At 36.1% G+C, this 27,868-nt stretch overlaps 2 protein-coding genes across 3 annotated transcripts; both read left to right on the forward strand.

The window, feature by feature from the left end:
* Positions 1 to 375: 375 nt before the first annotated feature.
* LOC113065573 (transcription factor CP2-like) lies at positions 376 to 12,326 on the forward strand. 2 transcript variants are annotated; one of them, XM_026236918.1, is made up of 17 exons: positions 376 to 652; positions 972 to 1,188; positions 1,938 to 2,089; positions 2,969 to 3,045; positions 3,216 to 3,321; positions 3,758 to 3,864; positions 4,256 to 4,408; positions 4,547 to 4,657; positions 5,040 to 5,128; positions 5,307 to 5,355; positions 6,995 to 7,036; positions 7,301 to 7,394; positions 7,655 to 7,745; positions 8,567 to 8,673; positions 8,872 to 9,014; positions 10,927 to 10,978; positions 11,095 to 12,326. In XM_026236918.1, the coding sequence occupies exons 2-17, from the start codon at positions 1,067 to 1,069 to the stop codon at positions 11,130 to 11,132; spliced, it is 1,533 nt and encodes a 510-aa protein (XP_026092703.1). In that variant the 5' UTR covers positions 376 to 652; positions 972 to 1,066; the 3' UTR covers positions 11,133 to 12,326. The 2 variants fall into 2 exon arrangements, with proteins under 2 accessions (XP_026092703.1, XP_026092704.1); XM_026236919.1 differs by lacking the exon at positions 6,995 to 7,036.
* Positions 12,327 to 13,101: 775 nt separating this feature from the next.
* LOC113065572 (cysteine/serine-rich nuclear protein 2-like) lies at positions 13,102 to 23,677 on the forward strand. Its single transcript, XM_026236917.1, has 5 exons — positions 13,102 to 13,762; positions 17,839 to 18,008; positions 18,868 to 19,130; positions 19,268 to 19,564; positions 19,866 to 23,677. The coding sequence occupies exons 2-5, from the start codon at positions 17,852 to 17,854 to the stop codon at positions 20,721 to 20,723; spliced, it is 1,575 nt and encodes a 524-aa protein (XP_026092702.1). The 5' UTR covers positions 13,102 to 13,762; positions 17,839 to 17,851; the 3' UTR covers positions 20,724 to 23,677.
* The last annotated feature ends 4,191 nt before the right edge of the window (positions 23,678 to 27,868 follow it).

A 27,868-nucleotide genomic window follows, 5' to 3' on the forward strand; every position in this document is an offset into this window, starting at 1 on the left:
AAGAAATAAAATTGCCATTGCATTGCTATCTATATATATTTTTTTGCATTTATAGCCTTCCCTGAAATCAATAATCTGTCTTTATTTGGAATGCATCTATTGTTTTGTAATTTAATAGCATATAATTTAAATTGTTTATTTATTCATAAAACATACGTGTTATATTATTTCTTATTAAATTATTAAGAATTTTTATTTAAAGTATACTTTCTGTTTGTGTTAGTTATTTCTCAATAAGAAAATCCGCTTGTTATGGCTCACGCGTAGACATTATTTGGAGGGCCGCTGTTCCGTCTCTGGCTGTTTGATGTCATAGGTAAAAGGACAATGCGCCTCCAGAGCGATAGGGGCCGCTAGTACACTTGAGCCGTTCACTGTTCCAGCCTATAGTGAGGAAGACTACTGCGGATATTACGGCTATTTCTACAGAACAGATAAACAAACATGTGAATTTATAGAGACATTTACTTAAAGAAAATTAATTCGTCCCTCATCCTATAAATTTTCTTCAAATTTGTCGTAGCGTCGACACTTTCTAGTGCGTTCGGTGAAAGAAAATAATCTCTTCTTTCGAGCTAACGTTACACGAAGTTGTCTTGCCAAAAGAAGGACGATGGGCTTTACATCATTCTTCATCTGACTGCTGTCAGAGGTAATTTACACTCTTATTATGCAATATATGATAAAACTATATCTGTTAAGTATTTGCTTCCATTTGACTTATGTAGTCTAATAAATGTGTTTGTCACGTGTAAGTTAGATTGGTAATTTACGTACTTCTGAATTTAAAAGTCATTTGGCGATTTGTCTTCGTCTTTAATATTATATTTGAACTAGTAATAATACTTAAAATCTCTCTCTAACTGGAAAACTGAAAACGTAATTTCCATTTCAGAATGAATGTTGTATACCTTACAAATAAATAGATAATTGACCTAACGTTTATCCAAGGCTTCTGCCTCTTTCTGTAGACAGGTGTCTGTGTTCATCCCCAAAAGCCAAAGGGAGACTGTCAGGACTGTGATTCATTTCCTCCTAAGTTCTCTTGAATTGGACGTCTAAAGTCATGGCTTGGGCTCTGAAACTGCCCCTGGCCGATGAGGTGATTGAGTCTGGTCTGGTCCAGGACTTTGATGCCAGTCTGTCAGGGATCGGCCAAGAGCTCGGAGCTGGTGCTTACAGCATGAGGTGAGATTGTGCACTAACTTATTCCTTTTCAGGGATGTTTAGATTTCAAATGATTTCTGATGTGTACAGAGACATATGGGGCTTAACAGATGGCATTTTTCTTTTCAATTACAGCTCTTTAAAATACTGTATGTTCAGTTGATCTGTGTTTTTTATTTATTTTTACCTTGTTGAGAAGTGTTGTTTAATATGTTTTACATGAGGGCTATGTCTATGCCAACTTCTCCTGGGCTGTTGTTTAAAATATCAAGATCAATGTGTTTTGGCACATTTAGTGTCTGACCGTCCAGAGAGGCACACTCAGTATCTTGTATTCCCTTACATAACGGTTGTGCAGAAAATTAACCACTTAGAATAGTACAGGTCTATTTGTGCTGATATTGTCAAGTGTGGGGGTTCAGTGAAGTGTTTAATTCAATATGTTTGAAAATTTAAGTAATGACATGACCGCTGTCTGCGTGTTATATTTTATTCTGCTAGTTAATAAAACAAATATGGTTTTAAAGTAAAATGCATTCCCATGATGATATGCAGTCACTCTGTTTAGCCTCAGTAGTTGGTCTCCAGGTAACAAAGTCGTTGTCTGTTATAAACCATATCTTCCAGTCCTGCTTTGTCATCTTTGATGATTTGTTCCCAGATGTTTGAGTAGCTTTAGAAATGTGCCTTTTAAGCTTGTCTGAAATGTAGTTGTATTATAAAGAAAAACATTTTTTTTTCACTCTTTTCTTTCACGTGCTGTTTTGCAGTGATGTGCTAGCTCTCCCCATCTTTAAGCAGGAGGAATCTAATTTACCTCCGGAAAGTGACAATAAGATCCTTCCCTTCCAGTATGTACTGTGTGCCGCGACCTCCCCTGCCGTCAAATTACATGATGAGACACTCACCTACCTCAATCAAGGTCTGTTCAGCAACATTGGCTGAAGAACATCTCAACATCTTTCCTTAGCTTTATATTGAAAGTTCATTTAAGTCTATTAAACTAAAAGAAAACAATGATGTAGAGAGAATTTCCCCTTAGAAATTACTAGTAAATTTCACAAACAATTACAGAGAAACAGTAAGACACACTAAATTAAACATGGCATTTTGTATTAGACAAACTGAAATAATAAATTCTTGTAAAATGTGCTCCAATAATCTGTTTTATTTATGACTTCGAATACATTTTATAGTGCAATACACAGACATTATTGATGAGTTTATTAAAACAACAAATTAAGTTAAAAGAGTTTCTGAAGACTTGAAATTATAATACTATTTACGAGGTTAGGTCAGTATTTTTTTATGTAATTTTTCGGTGAAATTAATTATACAGCAAGGATGCATGACAGTGAAGACATTATAATGTTACAAAAGTAAAATGTTGTTAAAAAATTAAGTAGCACAACTGTTTTCAACCTTCATTATAACAAGAAAAGCATACAGCATACTCAATTAAATTCTACAGGATCATGATTATGCTTCGCAGTGAAATTAATATATTTAAAAATTTATCCAAATCAAATCTTTCATATTTTATATTAATCTTACCAGCATCTGTCCAAGTTCTCTTTTATTGTATGGGAAAGTCTGAATTATATATTTGATTTTATACATTCTCATTGATGCATGATAGGTAAGAGCTTCCAACTTTACATTATAATGGAATTTAACCGTAAACTGATCCATTCCACATTCTTTTACAGAGGGAAGCATAATAAGCAATATAATAAAAACAAACAGGTGTCAAAATGTTTTCACTGGTATTGCTCAAAAATAAATTTCCTATTGGCTGCAGGACAATCTTATGAGATTCGAATGCTGGACAATCGAAAAATGGAGGAGCTTCCTGAGATCAATGGGAAAATGGTGAAGGTGAGGATCTGTTCTTTCTCATCCCCTGAAATTCATGCTTCCCACATACAGGATTGTGCTTGCATCGAGGCTGAATCACTGTAGATGTTGAGTGTCCTTCTTAATCTATCTGAAGAGAGCTTGATGAATCATATCTCTACTGCTGTTTTTCTTGCGGTTACTCCCTGCAGAGCATCATCCGGGTTGTGTTTCATGATCGCCGTCTTCAGTACACTGAACACCAGCAGCTGGAGGGCTGGCGCTGGAACAGGCCCGGAGACAGGATCCTTGATTTAGGTAAATACTGTAACCCATTGCTAACAGAAAGTGAAAATCAGTAGTATAGTAATAAGATGATTGTTAATAATTGGCACTTAAAAATAAACCGTACCGATTAGGGGTGTACGATAATGATAAAATATCTCCTGATCTATGGAGAGAAAAAAAGTCATTCTTTATGTAATAGTAACTATAACAGATGATATAAATATAAAAAACGAATTTGGGGGAAATCTTAATGTTTTTTAATAGACTAAATCAGGCAGAGAAAGTTTATGCATGCACTCTCTGGGTGTTCGTTTGTTTTTCGCGATATACTCTAATGTCAAATCGTTTATCGTTTCGACAACAATTACGATATTATCGTAGACGATATCTATCGCACACCACAACAGTGTTGTGGAAATGCAGGACTTTATTAGAAGTAATAACATGCTTGCGCTGAAATCCTCAGATATCCCGATGTCAGTGGGGGTGGTCGATCCCAGGGCAAACCCTACACAACTCAACACAGTGGAGTTCCTCTGGGACCCCTCGACAAGGACCTCTGTGTTTATTCAGGTATCATAGAATGCTTTTTTGCTAACCTTTAGAACAACTTTCCCATACACTGTAATTGAAGCCTTAAAAATACCAACATGCGGTTTCATTTTTGAGTGTGTGTTTAATTTAACTCACCATTGACCACCTCATTAGGATCGATTTTGACTTCTTTTTTGAAGAGAGAGTTCAATATTTTGTCAGAATTCACTCACTCTCATGTTACAAACCTGCATGACTTTCTTTCTTTCTATTGAAAACACAAAAGAAGATATTTTGAGGAATGTTTCAACTGTTTTTGTCCGTACTTTCAAAGCCTGTAGGGTCTAAATCAACACTGAATTCCATTGACAAAGACAGTTTCTATGTTTTTTAATACAAGTCACTGTTACTTATTGTCCTTTTTGTTTAGGTCCACTGTATAAGCACAGAGTTCACCATGCGCAAGCATGGAGGTGAGAAGGGAGTGCCGTTCCGTATTCAAATTGACACTTTCAAGGAGAATGAGGCTGGGGAGTACACCGAGCATCTGCACTCCGCCAGCTGCCAAGTCAAGGTTTTTAAGGTGGGCTGAGGCCTTCTCTGATCAACATTTTCTGTATGACAATGAAAGTAGTTTTCATTAGTGCAGCATCATTTTTGTACAATCTAACAACCAAAACAAGATCTTAGAAAATTAGATTCTAATACAAGGTTTGTTTAGCCTAAAGGTGCGGACAGAAAGCAGAAAACGGACAGAGAAAAAATGGAGAAACGAGCACCGCAGGAAAAGGAGAAATACCAGCCTTCATATGAAACCACCATTCTCACTGAGGTGTGTATCTGCTTGATTGGAAAGCAAGGGTTTTGCCGTGGATAGTTCATATTTATGATTGAATCTGTAATTTAGACGTTTTTATAATGTTATAACATTTATATAAAATAATATTTATAACATTATTGTTGTGTTTGTATCTTTTATATTGATATTTGATATGTGATCATTTTTGGTGTGTGTTGTATTGATTCAGCTCTCTCTATTGTCCGGAAAGCCTGGATTTGATATTAATATTTACATTAAATTACGGAATTTGTCTTTAATAATAGTTAGAGACTTTAATTTATGTATATTTTTTATTATTATAATTAAGATTTAGAATTTTTTCCACTTTATTTGAATATATGATGATGACATTTGGTGTTTTGTATTTATCTAGTGCTCTCCATGGCCTGAGATTACATATGTCAACAATTCCCCATCACCAGGTTTCAACAGCTCCCAAAACAGCTTTCCTGTGATCGAAGGGTAGGACACATTCGTCAACGTTGTCGATGCTTTATAATGCTAAAGCGAAGTAGAATATTGAATAGGAAAATAATGCAATTTATTCTATTTTGATTAAATACTATGCAAACATTGGTCTTCTTTGGAATATCTTGCACTGATTTACTTTAATTTAATGGCTTATGGTTTTGTCTTGCAGAAATGGTTCACCCACTCTCCAGCCGGAGCCTGTGGCACAGTTAGCTGATGTGAGTGTGACTTTTTATCTTCTCTCATATTTACGATCCACTGCTCCCAGTAACATTCATTAAACATCTCTATTGACATTCCAGGATCAGCATCACTCTGTCCATACATATATATATATATACACACACACATTTGATAGGCAAACTACTTTGCAATTACACTGAGACATGGTCTTTGATAGATTAATTCCAATGTTCTCTGTGTTTCTTCTCTTACAACATTTACGCATTCTGCTTTTTCTCATTTGAACAATATATAATGTTTGTATAAGCAAACTTATCTGTGTTCCATTTGCATTTGAGTGGGATTTAGTTCATAACTGGTTTTAATATCTACGTACTAGTTAAGTAGTTGAGCTGTATTGGAAAAGGGGCAGTCAATAGCTGCTTTTCAGTATTGTGTGTGTGTGTGTGTGTGTAAGGCATGCTCCATGCTTCCCTGTACATTAATAATCTCAGGAAAACTCTACAGTAGTGCATCAACGACCCTTTGTTTCCATTCATATCATTGCAGGTGCTATTATAAAATAGCTGTAAAATGTTTTTTGCTGCTTCTGTATGTTCATTAGCACATTTCACATACACTATGTTGCCCTTTTTAGCTTATTTTTGTTAAATCTAATAGTTTATAATAGAACATCGAGATGGGGTGGACAGTTTATATTTGTTTAATATAAATGTAATTCAATATATTTAAATATAATTATTATATGTAAATAAATGTATAATATAATTTATTAAGTAGATTCAATAATTTATAATGCTAAGTATTTAATGTGATTTTATTATTTTCTGCAATTTTTAAAGCATGCTACAGAAATACTAAAACAACAAATATAATACTGCCCAGCCCTAATATATATTTGTTAAAAATAACATACACTACTGTTCAGGGTAAGGTTTGGGCTATGTTAAGTTTTCTTTTTTAAAGACATCAATAAATGTATTCAGCAATGATGCCTTTAATTGATCATAAGTGACTGTAAAGACTGTAAAGATATTTGTTATGTTACAAAAGATTTGCATTTCAAACAAAGGCTTTAAATACTGAAGAAGAAAAAAATTATATCAGTGACACTAAAGACTGGAGTAATGGCTGCTGAAAATTCAGCTTTGCCATCACAGGAATAAATGACATTTTCAAATATATTCAAATAGAAAACTGTTATTTTAAATATTAATTATATTCCAAAATATTTCCTGTTTTTACTCTATTTTTGTTCAAATAAATGAAGCTTTGGTGAGCTTGAGACTTTTTTCAAAAAATCTAAAATTCTTGCTGACCCCAAATATCGGAGCAGTAGTGTATAGAGACAGGGACCAAATTAAATGTAAAGCCTTAAATCAAAGTTTACAGGCTGATCTGCAATAATCGATTGCTTTGCCACTTTTTTTCTTTAACAAATCAATCTTGATTCCCTTATTTTTTTATGATTGTTTGCTGACCAACTGATGGATAAAACATTCTTTTTGCATTAGTTTATAGGCTGATGTTACACAAGGTTTTAGCTTTTTTTTTTTTTTTTTTTATTCGTAATGTATAAGCCCCGTTTGTCACCACATGCTTCCTCATAACAAGATGATTGAGACACTTGAGACAATCTGAGATTTTAAAACTGAGAGACGTTCTGCCTTACAGTTGTCGTCCCACCTATTTAGAAGAGAGAGTGAAAGCAATCAGGTACATGCATTTATTTGCTATTTGAATGTGTTGAAATGTTTATTTGCCAAAGGTAACTCTTGGTTGGTGTGCAAAGCTTTTTAAGTTGTATTAAATCTGTTAATAAAATCCGGATTCAGATTTGAAATGGGTTTAGTGAGTCCAGACAGTTTAAGGGGGAGTGTCTGACTTCAGTAGAGGAACTATACAATGGGAAAACAGACTGAATATGATCCGTGTGCTAAGGCCTATTTTGTCCTTTCTCTTTGCCCCCCGAACAAACAGAATCTGTTGCCCACAGCAACACCACAGGAAGCACAGCAGTGGCTCCATAGAAACCGTTTTTCACCATTCTGCCGTCTCTTCTCAAACTTCTCGGGTAAAGGGACGAGGCTTACATAAGTGTGCATCACATTCCATACAGCTCTCACATTAGGCTTCTGCTCACTCAGCAACCATACAGTGCCACACCGGTCCTTACATCACTCTCATTCAGATGACACATGCTCTCCAATCTCATTCTCTTATCACAATGTGTTCAGAAAAAATGTAATCTGCCTCTTTATTCAGTATCACCTTTTAGTGTAGTATAAAAGAATCCTCTTGTGAGTGTGTTAACTGTCCTTTGATGTTACCCAGGGGCCGATCTGCTAAAACTGACCCGAGAGGATGTCATCCAGATCTGTGGACCTGCTGATGGCATTCGGCTGTTTAATGCACTCAAAGGACGGTAAGAGTCTGTTACAGGAATATTCTAGTTAATTAAACTTAAAACCATAATACATTTTTGTTTCTTTAAATAAAACATTATTAGATGATTAGATATAGATGAAAATTACTAAAACGTTTAACTCAAATTAATTTCAAAAACAAAAATATAAAAATCTAACTCTGATGTAAAACTCATTCAATAAAAACAACTAACTGCTATTGCTAATGTATTGTAATTTAAAAATGTAATTTATTTTTTATGTTCCTGTGGCTCAAGTGGTAGAGCAGGGCTTTCTAATCTTGCTCTGGAGGGCCAATGCGGTGCAGAGTTTGGCTCCAACTCTAGTCAGACACACTTGAGCATGCTAATCAATATTTTTGGGATGATTAGAAAATCACAGGCAGGTGACTTTGATCAGGGTTGGAGCCAAACTCTGCACCGCATTGGCCCTCCAGGGCAAGATTTGAATAACCCTGTGGTAGAGCATTACCACCCTGTGGTAGAGCATTAGCAGCACAAGGTTGTGGGTTCGATTCCCAGGGAACACACGTTAGGTAAAAATGTTAGCCTGAATGCGCACTGGAAGTCGCTTTGGATAAAAGCGTCTGCTAAATGCATACATTTATTTAATTAATTTATTTCTGTGATAGCAAAGCTGAGTTTTCAGCAGCCATTGCAGCAAAACATTTGTGCTGCCTAGTATTTTGTGGAAACGGTGATTCGTCACATTTGTGCATTTAGAAAGATCCTTCTGTTTAGCATCCATGTTTCGCTTTTTCTTGGCTTTTGATGTTTACATCTTATGAATCAACATTAATGCTGTGTACGTTCTTGTATAGGGTGGTCCGTCCAAGGCTCACCATCTATGTGTGCCAGGAGTCCCAACAGACTCGTGAACAGCACCAGAAACATGAGAACGGAGACGGGTCTAGCAACACATTCTTCGGTGAATTTAACATCAGCTATATCAAGATCGCACTTGATTACATTTGTGCTTAAAGTATTTGTAGGAATGACGTGTTAGGCTGTGATATTATGTAATCAATTTTTGCGACCATTGGAACTAGATGTTATTTTGTGTTTTTCCTTTTTTTCTGCTATGTTTTGTTGGTTAATGTCTCATGTTTCTTTACCTTCATCTTAGTGTATCATGCCATCTATCTGGAGGAGTTAACAGCTGTGGAACTGACAGAAAAGTTGGCTCAGCTCTTCAGCATCTCTCCAAGCCAGATCAGTCAGATCTTCAAGCAGGGACCCACTGGTATCCATGTGTTAGTCAGTGATGAGGTGAGGACTTCTACAGGATTTCTTTTTCTTCAGTGTTTAGCCCATGTGGTTTGTGAAGCCATAGGGATTCATAAGTGAAGTGCAGGAGGTTCTTGAGTGAAAAGCTTATGTTTAAATGGAATGTTAAATTAAAATAAACAAATGAGACTGTACAATTAATTAAATAAAATATAAATAACAATATAGCTTATTTTTAGATTTAGTTAAGCATAGTCTTTTGCACTGTGTGCTTCAGAGATTTTTTTTTGTGCATTTTGTTTGTGTTTTTTGACCACTGTGTCCTCTTGCGTCGCTTTATTTACACATTTACATAATTTCCCAAATTTTTGTAAACAAGTTCACAGAATTTCACCAATATTCCCCAAAATATAAGCTTGAAATGTTAAAATCTTACTAAAAGGTTTTGGAAATGAAGTATTTAAAAGGATGGTTCACTCAGTAATGAAATTCTGTCATCATTTACTAATCCTAAAGTTCCAAACCTTCCTTTTTTTCTGTTAAACATAAAATATATTTTGAAGAATATGGGTTACCAAACAGTTTATGACTTCCATAGTATTAAAAAAAATAACAATATGGAAGTCGATGGGAACCATCAACCGTTGAAATTAATTCAGGTTTGGAACAACTTGATGGTGATTGATTTTTCATTTTATTAATTTTCAACAGAATTTTCATTTTTTTGCGACCTATCTATTTAAGACAAGACAATTTTATAATAATCAGATTTATTTTAATTTAACAGTACAACTGTAATTTACCACAGTATTATATGGATGTCTTTAATCATTTTAGTCTTTAATAAAGTTAAAATTAATAATAATAAAAAAAGTCCCTGATATGAGAGATTTTCATATGAGATGAAATCATATCACTGTTAAATACATGGCATACATGGCCAAATAATTGCAGTGTAAAAAACTTTTGCCATGTTGTGCAGCTGTATATGATTTAAATAAAAGTGATCAAAAAAAAAGTTTTACTGAAAAAAGATTAAATATTTTAATCCGTTTGGCTCATGTGATTTGACAGTTAACTAAGAGAGAACCCTGAATGTATTGTTAAATTATTGAAATAATAATTAATCTTAGGAGTTCGTTAAGTAAATGTATTTATATCCAAGTCTTATGGCTGATAAAATGTTTGGAAACCCCTGGTTTACACAATTTAATGTTTCTCACACTAACCTGTGCTCACTATGAAAACATTCCCTTCACTTTACAGGCCTGGCAAGGATCAGTTTACTGCTGAAATTAGCTTTCTTGAACTTAGAAATTCATCCTCAAACACCTAGTTTATTCAAGGACACAACAAAGAGGCATGCTAGTAATCCCAGGACTGTGACCCTCCATTTTCCCATGCAATTTTAACTTTATTGCTACTTAATATTGGGGTAGATTAAAGCTATTTTCACACTTTATGTCCTTGTGCATCGCTTTAGTTTCAAAATTAAATGTACAGTACTAAAGTACCGGGAAGATTTTGCGCAAACTATTTCCAAGTACCATTTAAAGGGTTGCATTTGCACTGACAGTATGTACTAGGATGTGGTGTAAGTCGGTCAACAGCGATGTCATTTGTGCGCGGCATAAAACAATGGAAACAAAGAAGAACATACGTAAAGCGATTGAAAGAATGGAAATGAGGACTAAGAATCTCCAACAACAACTGCCAGTACTACATTTGCTACAAGTGCCTGCACTACAGCATCCGTCCATCTATTGCTGTTCATCATACTTGCGAAATAGTTGACCATCCTACAAAAAATGTTTTCCCTTTTTTTCTAAATTCGATAATGTGATTTCACATTGCAGAAGAAAAGATCTGGGGCTACTTCCGTTTTATCGCGACTTAAGTAATATCACTTATTCTCTATTTTTCTGACGTAATCTTTCTGTTCTCATTCAAACAGATGATTCAGAACTTTCAAGATGAGATGTGTTTTGTCCTGGACACAATGAAAGGTATGAGCAAGCCAGTTTTTTTTTTTTTTCAAAGTATTGACAAGTTTAAACTCACATTTCCTTGTTTCTAGGGAACCTCTGTTTTATAACTTGCACTCTTTCGATTAAATTTGCAGCTGAAACAAACGATGGCTATCACATCATTTTGAAGTGAAAACAAAGGATGTGGGGGAGTGAACAGGCTCCTTGTTTTTCTTAAGATTCAACCCAGAGCCCTTTCCGTGCACCCTTTCCCGGACGTTACCGAAGATCGCTTGGGTTGGAATAATAATGGAGGCGATCATGGGAAAGGATAAAAGGCACCTTATGCATTTTAAAACCTTTACTGTTTTATCCGTGGAGTGTGTGCTGCCTTGTTCCACCCCTTCCCATTTACACTTGCAAAACAAGTTACAGAATATCTATTTTACTAACTTTGCATTTATTTGCTTTATTGCTGTTTTTAAAGGCATAAAAATATGTTTATTATGTGCTACGGCCTTACTGGCTTAAACGGAGAGAACTGGCTGGCATACATTATTATTTGGTGTTGTCTGCCTGTATGTCACCCCCCGAGAGTATTTTAGCTGCTCATGCTACAGTCCCAAGTTAAGTGCAGTCTACAGGGCTCAATGAATACATGCTTTATACACAACAGAAGTGGAACATGCTTTATAAACAACAAAAGTGGAAGTTTATGTCGATGTGTCACCCCAATTTTTACAGAAATGGTTTAGCGAATTATCTGGATATGATCACAGATGTTGTGAGGGAAAGGATGTATGAAATTCCCTTTATATTCAAGATTTTGTGGCAGATTCACAACGAGCAGCTTGACTAAAGCATTGCGTGAATTATGCTTTTCATAAGTTAATTGTTGATTTCTTAAGCCTTGTGGATGAGAGTGTGATCGTTGGACATGATATTAGGTTCAGTAGCTTTGATCCCTGCTGATTTTTCAGGTGTTGCTGCAAATGCACTTCATTTTAGAGTCAGGTGATGAACAGCAGCAGTGGGCATTATATATGTGTGTCTTTTTTTTTTTTACATCGTGCTTAACACCTTCTCCCTGTTTTTTCATCATTGCATATACTAGAATAATTTTTACAAATGTCCGGCTTGCGAGAGTACTATTTTATGGTATAAGAGAGATCATGATTTATTTTCTTTTTGTTTTATTTTTTTGATATGACCACTTATGTACTATCTTTTCAGGTCAGGTAAAGGGGAGAAACATTGCACTGCATGAGATATGGTAACCGTGGTTAGTGCTAGACACAAACCAGACCAAGATGGTAAAGACGTGAGGTATTATCTGTTGTGACCCTTTACCATGTCATTGCAATTATTAAAATTACTTGCCTTGAAACAAGCTGTTTTTATTAATTTATTTTTTTGTATGTTGCATTAACTTTTTTCTCACACAACCCTGTGGCTAAAACAATTTTAAGCACTTAACAATTTTAATGGGCATTTATAACGTGAAAACACTTTGGTTACCTGGGTTAATTTCACAAAAAAATGTACCTGTGTAACATTTCACGTCAATCAAGAAATACATTTTGAATAAAGAAAATGATAAACATGATTTTTTTTATGACAGTTAAAAATAAAATGATAAAATTACTAAAATAAAGGGCTATGTTTGTATATAAATCTGCAGTATAACACTGTTCTGTGATGTTCAGATTGAGTTTAAAGACGAATGTGTCCCTAGCATGTTCTTAACATCCTTTGTGAGATTTTCATAGCTATATTGTTATACTTTTAATTATTTTTTCATTATCACTCTCTTGATAATAGTGTTTGACTACAGTTTAAAGACGACCCACTTAGTTTCCATGGAAACCGAGCTGTAAAAAACAAAACTAAAGAAACCAAAGCGAGGACTACAAATGGGCCCAGCTAGCCTAGCATAAATGGCACAAATGGGACGTTTGTTTGCGATACAGTTGCCCTTTATTGTTACACACACCTTGTTCCCAAATATAACCACTTAGAAAAACAGTATCCGTTTTCCTGTCGAACAAGACAGCGTACCTTCCCATGCTAACAAAAGGCACTCTAGAACTACATTTCCCGGCAGGCTTTAAGCCGGCACGTCCCTGACGTCACAATAAGTATATATGTGTCCCGTGTGGCATTCCTTCCTCTATTGTTACGTTGTAACAAACCGGGGCAGAAGAGAGGCCCGTAGGGTCCTCGGGCCGACAGATACTACACATCATTTTTTTTCTTTCTTCTTTCCTTCGGGGTGGAAATATAACGTTGCGATTTGGCTAAACGTAGCGCAGAACACAACCACTTATCCGGAGTGGAAAAACCCCGAAGTCTCGGCTCTATTTGGTCTATTTGGTTTTAAGGATCACTTAAATATTTTATCTGCATTTATTTGATGCATCTGCGCCGGGATTAGTAAATTTTTTTTAATGAAAATTGTCATTGTCTGCCTTCGTCTGCCCCGTTTTTAATTTTTACAGAGCTTGACTGCAACGTTGAATGCCCGCATAGCCTTCTTGATACACAAAACCCCCATTTATAGTCTATGGCAAGACTAAAATCTATTGTTTACGATGCTTAAATGTTCGGACACCACTATATCTTCGTGAAGAAACTGCTATTTCTCTATTGTTCTGTCCATTTCGATGGGCTGAAGTCGTTTTTGTCTGTCATCTTGTAACCTTGTGGAAGTCTAAAGCTGAAATAGGCTCAAAATCCCCAAAGAAAAAAAAAAAGGTCTAAATTAAGGAAGCACTGATCGAGCGACAGCTTCGCCGGTTTAAAGGCTCTCTGTTTCTGCCTAAGGTAAGCCTATGAGAAAGGTTTTGTGTTTCACTTCTGCCTGTCTTTCTCATACAGCCCAGCCTACGAGGAAAAAAACTAGTAAAAATTGGTTGATCATTAGACCGGTTGCAACACAGCATTTTCTGCTCTGTCATAAGACCCTCTGTCTGCTTTTTATAGTAAAGAATACAAAATCATGGGATAGATCATATGTGATGTGTCATCCAAATCATAGCGGGATGCATTATGGCAAGCCTTTTCAACATTTAGTCATATTCCTTTAAAAGAACCAGTGTCTTATGTTTCACTAGCACTTCCTATTGCTTATTTTACTAGTAGTGTTTCATTGCACACTCTTTCTTTGCTAATAGCTATTAATCTAGTACTGGTAACCGTTTTTGGAATAGCGTTCTATAGAAATATGAGCTTTAACTTATTATTTTACTGGATTTGTTGCTAGTACTATATTAGTTACTTCTTAATCACCAGTATTTGTACCAGAATCACTAGTACTTAATTGTTATTTTAATTAACACACAGAACTGTAGATCTCTTCAGAATTAACTGACAAATATTTGCAATTTGTTTCTTTACTAATATTTCTTAAACACTATTAAAATAAAATTATATACTAGTTAGTTTAAAGGAATAAATTATACCAGTGCAGTGTATGATGCAGTGATGTTTTAAAACAGTGTGCATATTGTATGAAGTACATGTTTTGTAAATGTGATACAATATTGTATTAAATACTCCACTCCTTTTTTTTGCTTTTGCTAAACCTCTTTAAATAACATCTTCAGATTGTGCATAGAAGTGGTGCATGGATGCGTCCATGGAATGGGAATAATGTTTGCATTTCCAGAAACTGCAATGTCACCGGTGCAGATTTAGTGATGTTTATGTGTCATATGTCTAGGACAAGCTATTTCAGTGCAGACCAGTCAAACAAGCTGATGTGTAGTCAGTACTGTAAGGTAATTATTCACACTTCGCCTCAAATAGGCCACTGAATGTGTGTCAGGAGGTATGCAAACATATTTCAGCTTCGCAGTTGCTTCTCTGCTTTTAAATGACCTTTGCTGCATTCAGAAACGAGTTAGTTTGTCTCCATTTCCTTCATATATCCTTGTGGATATTACATTTAGCAGACACTTTTATCCAAAGTGACTTTGAGTGCATTCAGGATATACATTATTTTATTTATTTATTTATTTATTAATTATTTTTTAAACCAGTATGTGTGTTCCCTGGGAACTGAACCCACAACCTTTTGCAGTGCTAAGGCAATGCTCTACCACCAAGCCACAGGACATCTTTGGAATATGCAAACATTTTCTTATCCTAAATACACAATCTAATAATTTTCATTTGAAAAGTATTCAGTGTTATTAGTGGTTGACAGATTGTTTTTTGACAGCCAATGCCAATATCTTGTAAAGCAGGGGCCCGATATAAAGCAGATATTTTTTTTGTTTTATTATAATTAATATTTAAGAAAGTTTAAATCTTTTGACAATGGGTTAAAAAATAAATGTGTGAAAGAAACATACTTTAGATGACAGTATTTTTCACAAATAAATATTTAATAAAAATATAATTAAAAAGAAAGTTAACACTGTAACCAACAGGGCACTCAGTATTCTGGGAAGTTTGTGTGCATTGGGAATTGTATTTTTCAAATAAAGCCAGGGTAACCCTCATCTTACATACAGCACACACAGAAAATGACATGAATATGACAGCGGGCAAAAGCATAAAGCACAGAATAGTTTGAAATCATGACTTCAAAGTTTAAAGCATTCAAGTTGTACTGACCATCACGAATGAAATTAAATGTTCATTAGTCATTTAAAGATTTGTTTAAATTGTGTAAGTGCTTCATGCTGACTTCAAACAAGAAAGTATAATGTTTGCTTTCTTTTACTACTAGAACTAATATAAAAACAATCGTTATAATACCGTTCTGATTATTAGACAGACTTCTATCCGTATTAGACAGAACTGTTAACGATGACGACGAAGGAGAGAGAGTGTGAGAGCACTGTGTGCGCTCAGGCGCTGCCGCTCCCAGTGCTGTCAAAATAAAGGTCTCACCTCGAACACATCGGCCAAGCAGAAAAACGAATGGGCCAATGCCGATATTTGAAAAAGGCCAAAATATGGCTGATATATCGGCCTTGGTGAAATATCGGTCGACCACTAATTGTTATACCAAACTTGCTCAGCTGTTTTATTTATTTAGGTTTTATATACATGTGATCTACCTAAACCTCTCCACCATTTTGGGTTGGGATGAGATGTTTATTAATAACCTTTGCAGATCTTTTGGTTTGGTACCATTGCAAAGCTTTCTTTTGTCATTGCTTGCATATAAGTGTATTGCTTTAGCATATGCATATGTATGTTAGACCATACGCTTTTAAGACACTGTGAGTGCACATGATGGTGACCAGTAGTGACATGATTTAAGTTTGGCTTTGAGTCCGAGGAGAAATCTTGGCACGCTTCACTGAATGCACAGTAATTGCCATACTGTATTACACTGTGCTAGTGGCTTACTTGTACATCACCACATAATTTCTGTGTATTTTACTGCATCACCACGGTAGCATTAATTATAAAAGGTACACATGAAAGCGAGGTCAGTTTCACAGCGGGCAAAAATGGACTTATTTCTTAGCATTTCTAGTTTCTAGAGCATCGCCTTGTGTGTCAGACAATGATGTGTACAGCAGTGGATACTCAATTGGGCAGCTTTCATTTCATCATCCTGATGTTTGTTGCAGCTGTTTTTGATGCTTCAAAGTTGTAATTAATTCTTTGCCAGCGATCAGTAATTGGCATGAATGTGCATGGAATTCAAGACTACCAGGCCAGATTATTGAATGAATGAAAAATGTATAAATAAGACATTCATATGCCCAAGCTGGGTCAGGCTAATGCTATTTCCATAAAACAAATCCATTTATTATGGATTTCACAAATCTGTGGGACTAAATCCATTATGCTTTGAGTTTAATTGTCAGTCATAATTCACAAGTCATCTTTTTTCTCCTTGACATGGAAAAAGTTGATTTTTCCTCAAAGCCACTGCCAAACTGTTCTCATTTAAACCAGCAAAATGCCACTGACTGTTTAAAAATAGTGTTTAATCATGAAATAAATCAGGCATGGAGCTGTTTAAAGAAGTTGTATTACACCGCTCCCTCGGGCTAAGGAGGTGGTCTGATCAAACATCCCGACTCGGCCTTGAGTGACCTCTCTGGTTTGACTGAACCGGTCTTGTCATCGGCTTGCAAAGGCTTGTTGTTTGTAAGGCTCCAACGGTTTTAATGGAGGTGAAAGAGACCCAAAATGTGGAAGCAGTTTTTCCATGGCTGTTGCTTTAAACCAGTTACCATGGTGACGTTTGCGGGCTTCATGATTTTTAAGCAGGACTTTCATGCTGGATGGAGAAAGTGAATGTCAAGGATTAGGTAGCAAAATAGGTAATGTTGCCTAAGCTTCCAGATTGTTGAATGTGGCCTTTTTTTGATTGCATGTTATATTTGGTCACTTTGACCTCCCAGAATGAGGTATTTTTATTTAGCACTGCAGGCGTTGATTGATTAATCTCTGTTACTTGCCAAGTTTCACTTGTTTTTCCTTGTCATAGTGTTAATCAATTAATTTTTAATTTATTTATTTTGTAAAACTTAAAATCATAAATCTAACACTATTTGAAAAATTACAGTTTAGTTTTAAAAAGGTAATAGTTATTAATGTTAAAGTAAAAAACAATATATAGAATACTTATAATATTACAATATAAGCAATTAAGATCCGCACCAAATTGATTTACAAAAAATTATATATATTCCAGTATATATATATATATATATATAAAATACGTACAGTATTTTTGGTTGTTTATTATATAAATTGTATAAGAATGTGCATTTAGAAGCGTTCAAGTAAAACTGCCACTCTTGGACATACATATCCTACTGGCTATGCAAACTCTTAAATCATGATCGTTTATGTTTTTACATTTTGCCAGTAATATTCTTTCAGTCTGTCAGACAAAGCTTTTACCTAATCTATAATGCCTCCAGACGCAGGGTTTCCATGGAGACAGTGTCATCTCGTGGCCTGAAGCGCAGATTCGAGGAGGTGGACAGTGGCTCGCCGTGTTCCACACCCAAAGATTCGGATGATGACATCTCTTGCAGTGACAGCGCTGATAGCTGCGACAGTCTCAATGCTCCCTCCAGCTCTCTCACACGTAAGAGCACACCACAAGTTAGCCTTATAATTTCATTATTATAACAACGTCTTGGACGTAAGTTATGAAGGAGCGTTTTTTTGTTCCTAGCCCCTGAGCTAATTACACATATAACAATTCCACTATTGCAGCAATTGCAAATCATAACATTTCAGCGCCAAGTGCAATAGCTTCTTAATAAGCTTATTTACTTAGTTTTACATTAATACGAGCATCCCTAACTGGCATATAAAAATAATATACAAAATTAATTAATTTTAAGCCACACAAAGTCAACATGTTGGTATTTCTTGCTCTGAATCTGCCATAAAATAAAAGTTTATTGATCTTTGAAAAGATGTACCTGCGTTATTATGCCATTACCATTATATTAGTTGAAACTAGTCTTAGAACGACAATATTATTGTTTATTGCGATAATTTCTTGGACAATTTATCGTCCAGCAAAATTTGTTATCGTGACAGCCCTACCCTCATCCATAGATGTTTCTGGACCAACATTGTTGTCAGAATGGAGCAACAATGCTTTTAAACAATCAGATTTAGGTGTAGGTTTAAGGGTAGGGTTAGTCTTGCACTGTAGCTATGGAAAAATATATACTTATCAATTAATTATTTCCCACAGATGTTAGTCAAAGGTTATGAATAGGGGTCAGAGTAAGGTTTAGTTTTCCTTTATAGAAATGCTTTTCAAGGACCAACGAACATGTCTTACTTGGTCATTGTGGCTAATGCAGCAAACCTTGAGATGAAAAACTCTTAAACACCATTTTGGGATAAAGTGAGAGGTGTAGGTTGAGTACTAAAGCAATAGACCAAAACATTATTGTTTACATGATCTCTTTATCTTGTTTCTATAGCCCACTCCATTCTCAGAAGACACAAAGCATCTTTTGGTCGTAAGCAGGTACGCTTTGATGCAGTGACAGTCTATTACTTCTCCAGAAGGCAGGGCTTTACCAGTGTGCCCAGTCAGGGTGGCAGCTCCCTGGGCATGGCACGCCATCACTGTACTATACGACATTACACCCTTGGCGAGTTTGCACGAGAACAAGAGAGCAGCCACAAGCATGTGCTGCGTCAACATCTACGGCAAGAAAAACTCAATGCTCGCAAGTTAAAGGTTAGTTGTTTGTCATTGTTCTGTTCTAGCTTCTTTTGTTCTGTTCTAGCTTCTGTTGTTCCTACATGATTCTGTTCTTGCTGTAGGGTAGCCATTTTGTTTTGATTTTAAGATCTCTTTTACCTGACTTTTCCCAGCTGACACGGAATGGAACTGTGGATTGCCCCGAAGCTGAGTTGCTTACCCTGGATGACATATCCGATGAGGATCTGGACGTTGAGCGTGTAGAGGTAGACGATTGCTTCTTCCTGCAGCCTCTTCCAACCAAGAGGCGTCGGGCACTACTGAGGGCCTCAGGAATTGCCCGTATAGATGCCAGAGAAAAGGCTGAGCTGCGTTCCATACGTTTGTCCCGGGAGGAATGTGGTTGTGACTGCCGCTTCTACTGCGACCCTCGGCACTGCAGATGCAGCCAAGCTGGAATTAAGTGCCAGGTACGGCACTTGGTAGTCTCAGAAGTTAGACATTTTACTATCAAGCTGTCTCCAGTTCACCCAGGGGTGTACCATCCTACTCCTTGAGGGCCACCATCCTGTAGAGTTAGCTTGAGCACACCTGCCTGAATATTTCTAGTGATCCTTAGGAACTTGAGTTGCTGATTCAGGTGTGTTTAATTGGGACTGGAGCTATGCTGGAAGGTGGTCCTCCAGAAGCAGGAACAGACACCCCTAGATTTGGTCTATTTGCCTATTCAAATAAAAGGACGTGCTCTTTATCTTGTACCTTTTTCCAAAGGTGGATCGGATGTCCTTTCCATGTGGCTGCACCCACGACGGTTGTGGTAATACAGCTGGCCGCGTTGAGTTCAACCCTCTTCGTGTGCGTACCCACTATCTTCACACTATCATGAAACTTGACCTGGAAAAGAGAAGCCTGTTGGGTGTTAGGTCTGGAGGGGATTGTGGGGAAGAGATCGAGTTAGTCTCCTCGCCATCTCTGTCTCTTTCTCCCTTGGACTCCGATGTGGAGGTGGAAAGCCAAGGTGTTCAGGAGCTGCAAGATGAGCAGTGCGACAGCCTGGAGCGAGAGAATGAAACCGCTGTGCTTCATCTACAGAGTGCGGAGGAATGGGAAAGGAGACTGGAACAAGAAGAGCATCAGGTCGAGGAGGCGCACACCTCTGAGCCAACCCTTTGCCTCCTGCAGGGCGCCCTTAACAGCCAAGCTGGGATAGAGGGCATGGAAGGTGTTGAGGGAGTCCTTCTAGAAGGGCCTTTTCCTGAAGGTGCCACCCTGCTGTGTATTACAGAGAACCATGCAGATGAACAGACCGAGCAGAGGCTGCTCAAAGATCCTGCTTCTGTCCTCTATTATCAGGTAGGTCATGTAGAGACCGCAACCTTTGAGACACTTCCTGCGCAAGTAGAGGAGGTGGTGAGCGAAGGTGGGGATCCAGATATGGAGAGTGAACGGCAAAAACAAGAAACCTGCAGGCAGGATTCGGCCAAGAGCTTGTCTGTTGAAGTACCTCCACCTCTCGAGAATGGGGACGAAGAACAACTTTGTCCTGAACAGGCCTCAAATGAAAAGGAAAGCGCTGAGAAGTGCCTGTCACTGGAGGAAAAGGCAGTACAACTTCCTCCAGAAGTGTAGAGCCCATCACCTCTGCAGATGTTTTGCACAAGTTAGTCATTAAATTCATAGAGAGCCTACTCCAAACAGTGCGATATGTTACATGACTGCATAATGTTATTACACGTTAAAGAAACAAGTTACCTTCATGGGTTTGTATCCAATTTAGCTGGAGTTGAGCATGTACTGTGTTTGAAGTAGGTTGTCCATGGTAAAATAAGTTATTAAAAAAATGAAAAATAGAATAATTTATAAAAAAAAAATGAAAAAAAAAACTCAAGAAAAGCAGAGATCCTGACAGCAAGTATTTGTCTTTCTAATATGGTATCCGTTTATTACTTGATGCTAGTGGGGAAAAAGTGGCCTTTATGTCGAGGAACAAGCATTTTCAGGATTATCCAGCGCCTTTGTATGGATTTTCCAGTTTGTAGAGTTTACGATACTGCACTCCAACAACTAAATGGCACCGTCAGGAATGGTACATACTGAAGCTTTGCTCATGTGTTCAAATTACCACAGTTATGAGATGAAAACTCTCAGCTGTTCATACGGTTTCTGTAACGATGCTCATAACGCCAAAATTTATTCACGCACAGCTTTGTTGCTTATAACAACAACAACAAAAAAAATCACTACATTAACCTTGGAATGGACCTTTTATAAAATTAATAGGTTCAAGAGTTGTAATTGCTAAATATTCCAAAGGCTTTGAATAGTTTTTAATACTTGGAATCCTATAATAGTGGGAATTCTTCCAGGACGTGAATACAACATTAGTAATAAGCATATGGATAATGCTAACTAAAGGGGTTGCTAATTTTAGAAGAGGGTGTTGTTTGTAGCATCCTTCCTGTGAATAGACCCAAGAATCCAGGAAATACTTGGTTTTCATGTACTGTACAAGTGCTTTGCTAAGAGCTAGCATGAAGATGAGTGAAAAAGCTACTTGTTCTCTGTATGCACGTTGAAAACTTGATTTGTTTGAAGTTGCTGAGAGGGGATCGGGAAGATTAATAAATGTGCAATCCATCTGCACAGTAGTTCTTTACTGATTTATCATAGTCTTGACCTGACACCATTTGAAGCTATAGCCTAACGTCCCAATTCATGGACATTTATTTATTTACCACCGCTTTGTATTGTTAGGGCGAGGACAAGGAGTATTGTCATCTACAATCATTTTTACAACAATAACAACAGAAATAAGAACGTTGGGTGAAAATCTGTTTAATTTACAATGACACAATGCAAACATTTACTTTAGATTTTTAAAATGTAATTGCTTATTTTGTGCAAAAATTATGCACTGTGTTGTTCTTAACATATTTTGTGAGATTGTCCCATATAATTTTAACATTTAAACCCAGTACTTAAAATCCAAGGTGATCTTATACATCATGTAGGCATTTATGTGCTGTATGGCAAGTCAAAGAAGATCTTGAGGAGACTATATATTGTAATTTTGATTTACTCATTAGCCTTTTTAGTTCATCTCACTACTAGGGCCACAGTTTTTAGTTTTAAGTTAGGCTGATTATAATTTTGTAAACATTGCACCTCATTTTAAATGTCCAAACCCACATTTAAACTATGTGAAGGCCATCTATCGCACCTCTTTATCCTTCCTCTTCTTTTCTGTTGTATTTTTATAGTCCATTCCTCTCTCATCCCTTGTTTTAGAATATGGATAATGTTAAGTTTGTAAAACAATTACTTAAGATACTTTCTGTTAAAGTTGTTTCTGTTCAATTCGGTTTAATTTTAAAGACAAAGTAGTCATATGATTGGTTACATAAAAAATGATGTCTTCAATAGTATGAGTTTTGTGATGTTGATAAATTATTTAAATGTAAGGAACCCAAGAAAATTGTCCTTTTGCAGTATGTATGAGTGTTTGTATGTGTGCCAGAAAGATTCATGCTGATTTGTGAGATGAACCTGTTTTTAAGTGCAGTATGAGGTCATCATATTTCAAACCGTGCTCTTATTTTAGTTTTTGCATATTAATATTAACACTATATGTAGAATATATGTAGAGAGAGAGAAAAAAGAGACGTTAAAAATCCACACAGTTGGTTGTAAATGCAAATGTTGCTGTTATCGCACTGCTTCAAGTTTACTCATCCTTACAACACCCTTAATTCATGAGTAAAGGAGATGCTTCATTATGTGATCATATTAGCTAAAATAGAGCATTTGAGGTTAATCATGAATTTGTTAGCATGATTGCATCCTCATATGACCTAACATTGTAAAGCATTAAGGTTGATTCAAATCTAAATCTGCAATAATTTTGCAAATGACCAATCAAACGAGAAGTATTTTTTTTCTTTTATAGTTTTTCTTAATTCGTTTTTGCCTCATTGTATGTTATCATGTCTCTTTGTTTCAGTTTACTGAATTATCTTAATGTATAGGCTATGTGTGTTTTATTTCTGTTTTTATGTTGAACATAAGAAAAATACGCCACCTGCACTCAAATTAGTTTGTAGCAGTGTCTGAGCTAGAAATGGACTTGTCCTTAAAAATGGTGGTCGAAGGGCCTGATTTTGACCAAACTGAGACTCTTGTTTGTTGTTCATATTTTTGACATAATTATGAACATCCACCCGTCCATTGGTCTAAAACCCAATGCCTTTAAAAGGAGGCTTGAATGTTGCACGTGCTAACGTAGCTGTAATGCTAAATATCTTTTTAGTCAGATGTATTTTTTTGTTTTCCATATCACCTCATTTTTAAGAACTCAGATTTGAGACCACTACAGTAACTGAACTTACATTATGGCAGTATGTGATTATTTGTTGTGTGTGTGTGTGTGTGTGTGTTAGAGGTGCTGTACAGCATCTAATAAGGCTGAATGGACGTGAATTGTACGCTGTAAGAGTGACTTATGCTAACTGTTGCCTACAGAGGAGATAAAACATACAAAGTTTTATATGAAAATGTGAGTGAAATAAAATCTAAAATAAAGAAAACAACTGTGTCCATCTTCAATGTGAGCTTGTTAAGTTGCATCAAATTATATATCCGCAGCATTCATGAGTTAATCAAAGTTACCTTACAGCACAGGAATGGCCCGGATTCAATACGAACTAAACCGAGAGAAAATAACTGAATCGTACGTAACTTACCTTAAAAAAAAAAAATAAAAAAAATAACTTACCTCAAAATAATAATAATAATTATATATATATATACACACACACACACACACACACACATATTTTCTCTAGTATCAATTCACGTGCGGTAAAATAATATTAAATCTTGTACCGTTGTCGCCTGTTAAATACACTCCCAGCTCATCCGTAATTTATTTACCTACAAAATGTTATGATTTTTAGTAACTTAGTTTGAGGTAATTCAATTGAAAATATTAATTATTAATCACATTTTTATAGAAAATCGAGTAAATCTTTTTAAAACGACCACATTCTTGGAACTTGACACGTTTTGAGAGCAAATGGTTTGAGGGAAGGAACAAGTCACGTGAAAAATTCCACTTTGCATTTAGCACAAAGCGCACCGTTCCACTAGAGGGCGAAACTCTCCCATGAGTGAAGCAGATCTAAGCATCTTCTCTTCTACCTTGTTCACTGTATGTCCTTGTTCTTTGGTGTTGAACCAAAATTAATCCATGGCAGATCCAGGAAATGTAGTTGTAGATGAACTCCAGAACTATATGTCTTTGTATTTAATGATGTCAAATATGAGGCCTACCAAGCCTTCGGAAGATTCTCAACACATCACTGTTTGTAGTAATCTTCTGTTTATTCACACCCCAGATGACCACTGTAAAACCAGCAGAAACCAGCCAGTTTTTCAGCTCAGCTTTCTCACCTTCAGTCATTTATCATTTTGATGTTTGCAAAAAGAGTTTTGGTTAAAGAATGTGAGTAATGATGATAGCATCACCAACGTGTTGTGAAACCATACAGGGCTTTCAATAAACACATGAACGTCTCTAATGTTCCACACAGTTATTCAGAATGAAAGAGGAAGGAATGGCCTGAAGAAAGTTGCTGACATTCTGGTGAAGAATTTCATCTTAGGGAAAGACCAGGCTTATTTCAATGTTCATTATGCCTTCTTGTGCACGTTTAATTATAGGAAATGGTAGAGGACGGCATTAAGCCTTTGACCGTTAAACATGCCAACTTAAGTTAAGTCTGTAGTGTATCTGTTTTGTCGCTCAGTAATAAAACTGGCGACTATCTTTTCAACATCACTTAATGTCTTGCCTGGAGAACAATGACATTTTCCTGTATACCCTGAATGGGAGGAAACAGCTTGGTGGGTACAGTGACCAAGTGACTCTTTGTCTCAGGGGTGTCTGTATTCTCTTCCTGTATGCATTAGCAGTGGAAAACATTGCCACACACAGCCTAAATATTGCTAAAATGTTGTGTTGTCCTTTAAGGATGTCCCCAGCCACTGCAATTTGCTATTCACTTATTCATTTTGATGGGTATTGTAAAACATCTACATTTGAAAGACACACATCTATGTAAAACATTGACTTACTTTAATTCTGAAGGAATACAAACCAGCACTTCTTTCATATTTTTGCTGCATGCATGGCACTAATATATCACCATTCCAGGATCTGAGCATTATAAGAAGTGGTAAGGAAGATTTGTCAGTCATCCATCACTTCCTTTCTCGGCTTCACCATTGTGCCGTGCTTCCAAAAGCCGGAAGAGCTGAAGGAATGCAGATAGTGGTAGAACAAATGACTGTACAATACAATGCAATGGTAAGGAAATGCCAAAGTGTTAACGTGGTTTTGCTGAATAACTAAACAGAATGATGTGAATAAGAACACTTGAACATTCAGTAGCAGCTTTGCGTAGATAACCTGAAGAATTTTGTCAGGAACACACATAATGCTTTCAGATAACAACAACATCCTTTAATATGACGTGGCAAAAGCAGAGTTATGGGTGAAAAATGATTCAGAGCACCAGTCTTAAAATTGATCACATTTACAGGAAAAAATATTTTTTTACCCCTTGTTACTGAAAAAGACTTTATTACCCTTGAGTTCGTGTCTTTTGCTTTTTAGTCAATTTTTTATTTACAATATTTTTTTTTTGTATTATAATTATAATCATTATACGGTTTTGTTGACTAACATTACTATTTGTCTTTTTCCAGCTTTTCAATGTGAGTCGTTTTATTTGACTAATCTGATTACTAAGCAAGCAACTAATTTTTTTATTAAAATACTACATTTACATACAAAATATACATTAACAAAGACTCATTTAAGGTGGAGGGCCGGATCGGAGAAAATTTCCCCTTGTGCAGGCTGAATTACCTTTTGTTAAACTGTAGTTTGCTCACAATTACATTAATATTAACCATACAAACTACAATACAATTTAGAAAAAAATATAGGAAAACTTTTTTTAAAGATGAGGTTATTTTAAGGGAGTGCAATATTTACACCAAATGTCTTTTATATACACATATGGCAATTAGGCTCCACAGAGAAGCTCGAGCTGCTTTCACGGGCAGTGTGACTGTGAATGATGTTATTATGGGCACAGAAAATGTTTTAGTGCTGCTCTTGTATGAGGTATGAAACAGGCCTCATTTAAGCATTATCCTATTAGAGTGACTTGACTAAAAATGAATTATAGATCAGTGGCCACCAAAGCACTATGCTATTAAAGGGAATCATCGGTCTGTATATCTAAAAAAACATTTAATTAAAAAACAACAGTCTCTGACCACATCAAGCTCACCATCTTTAGAGCTTCACAAAGTCTGATGAGCCACACTGTTTTCCTTCATAATCGCAGCCTGAGGGAATTCTGTGATTCTTACAAAGGGAATCCGAATTAGCTTTATTCAGAAGAATGATACAACAGTCTCCCATTGACACATCTGCACTCCAGCATCCACACTCAGAATAGATTTAACACCTCCCTGTGGAACACATTGAATGGAGGACAACTTAACGTGGGGAGAGAAGTAAAGCTGTAAAAATGTGACTCAGGAATGATGGAAAGGTACTTTTTGTCATTTTATGCACTTGTAAATTGCACGTGCAAGTTAAGAACTTGGGAAAAAGAGACTGGTTGACAATTGGGAAATATGTTTCTTGCAGAAAAAACTTAATAGTATGCTGAATGTCAATGTTGATGATTTTTCTGTTTAGTTTTAAACTTTTCTAGTGTTTTGTTCTTTTCTAGACAATATGACATTGGCGGTATACTCACTAGAGCCAGTGTTATTTTTATTCATATATTTTATTTATTTAACCTTTAACCAGACAATAGTAACTATCCAAAACCCTAGTGACCACAAAGTGACATGTTAGCAACAGAATACCTTACAAAATACATACAATCTCCTAAAACAACACCTTAGCTGTGAGTTTTGCACAGACATTATCACATTTTCCTCAAACATTATACAAATTTAATTTTGCTTTGTCATGATTTTTGTTTGTAGTAATACCATGCGCCCTCTTATGTTACGATTATTATTGTTATTATTTTTACCTGAAGATAGAACAATAAACAGTAATCAAGCCTCAAGATTATTTTGGCTGCATAAATCAGTAAGGTACATGTACATGTCTTATTCCATTCCATGTTTTCTTGTGGAACTTAGAAAGTTTCCTTCACAGGTAACGGAAAAAAACTTCATGTTCTTGTTCCAGTGAGGGAAGAAAAAACACAAAGGCTGCCATAACAGCTGAAGAAACATGGTGAGTGGAGACATTTCTGTTGTACATACTGTGCACTGAACTGTGCTAGTGACTCATTTTGAACGAGTAAACACTTTAGCTTCTAACAACCATTTGTTGCTTTGTTTGTTTTATTGTTACTTGTGGTTATAGCAACATTTATTGTTGTAAAAGCACTTTACATCCAATTAAAAATTGCTTAATGACTTTTAGAACATTCAGTTCCTCTCAGCTTCATAAATAGAATCTAATTATGTCATACATTGTGGCAAACCAAATCCTGAGTGAATATTTGCAAAGAAATATTCCCTTAGCAAGCTAAGGTAGCTGTGAAAGGAAGTTGTGGTAAGTGACATTTCCTTTTCAAAAGAAGATTCAGTTCTATGGGAGCAGAAGAGGTGCTAGTAGCAGATATTGTTGTGATGTACTTCCTCATTTTGCATGCAGAGGGAAATCTGTGAGACAC

The sequence above is a fragment of the Carassius auratus genome, chromosome 48 (genome assembly GCF_003368295.1).
Source record: "Carassius auratus strain Wakin chromosome 48, ASM336829v1, whole genome shotgun sequence".
Lineage (NCBI taxonomy): Eukaryota > Metazoa > Chordata > Actinopteri > Cypriniformes > Cyprinidae > Carassius > Carassius auratus.

Coding starts and splice junctions, on each gene's coding strand:
- LOC113065573 (XM_026236918.1), top strand. CDS start 1,067: ATGGCTTGGGCTCTGAAACTGCCCCTGGCCGATGAGGTGATTGAGTCT. Junction 5,129..5,306: donor AGCTTTCCTGTGATCGAAGG/GTAGGACACATT, acceptor TTTGTCTTGCAG/AAATGGTTCACCCACTCTCC. Junction 5,356..6,994: donor CTGTGGCACAGTTAGCTGAT/GTGAGTGTGACT, acceptor TCTGCCTTACAG/TTGTCGTCCCACCTATTTAG.
- LOC113065572 (XM_026236917.1), top strand. CDS start 17,852: ATGGAGACAGTGTCATCTCGTGGCCTGAAGCGCAGATTCGAGGAGGTG. Junction 18,009..18,867: donor TCCCTCCAGCTCTCTCACAC/GTAAGAGCACAC, acceptor TTGTTTCTATAG/CCCACTCCATTCTCAGAAGA. Junction 19,131..19,267: donor TCAATGCTCGCAAGTTAAAG/GTTAGTTGTTTG, acceptor GACTTTTCCCAG/CTGACACGGAATGGAACTGT.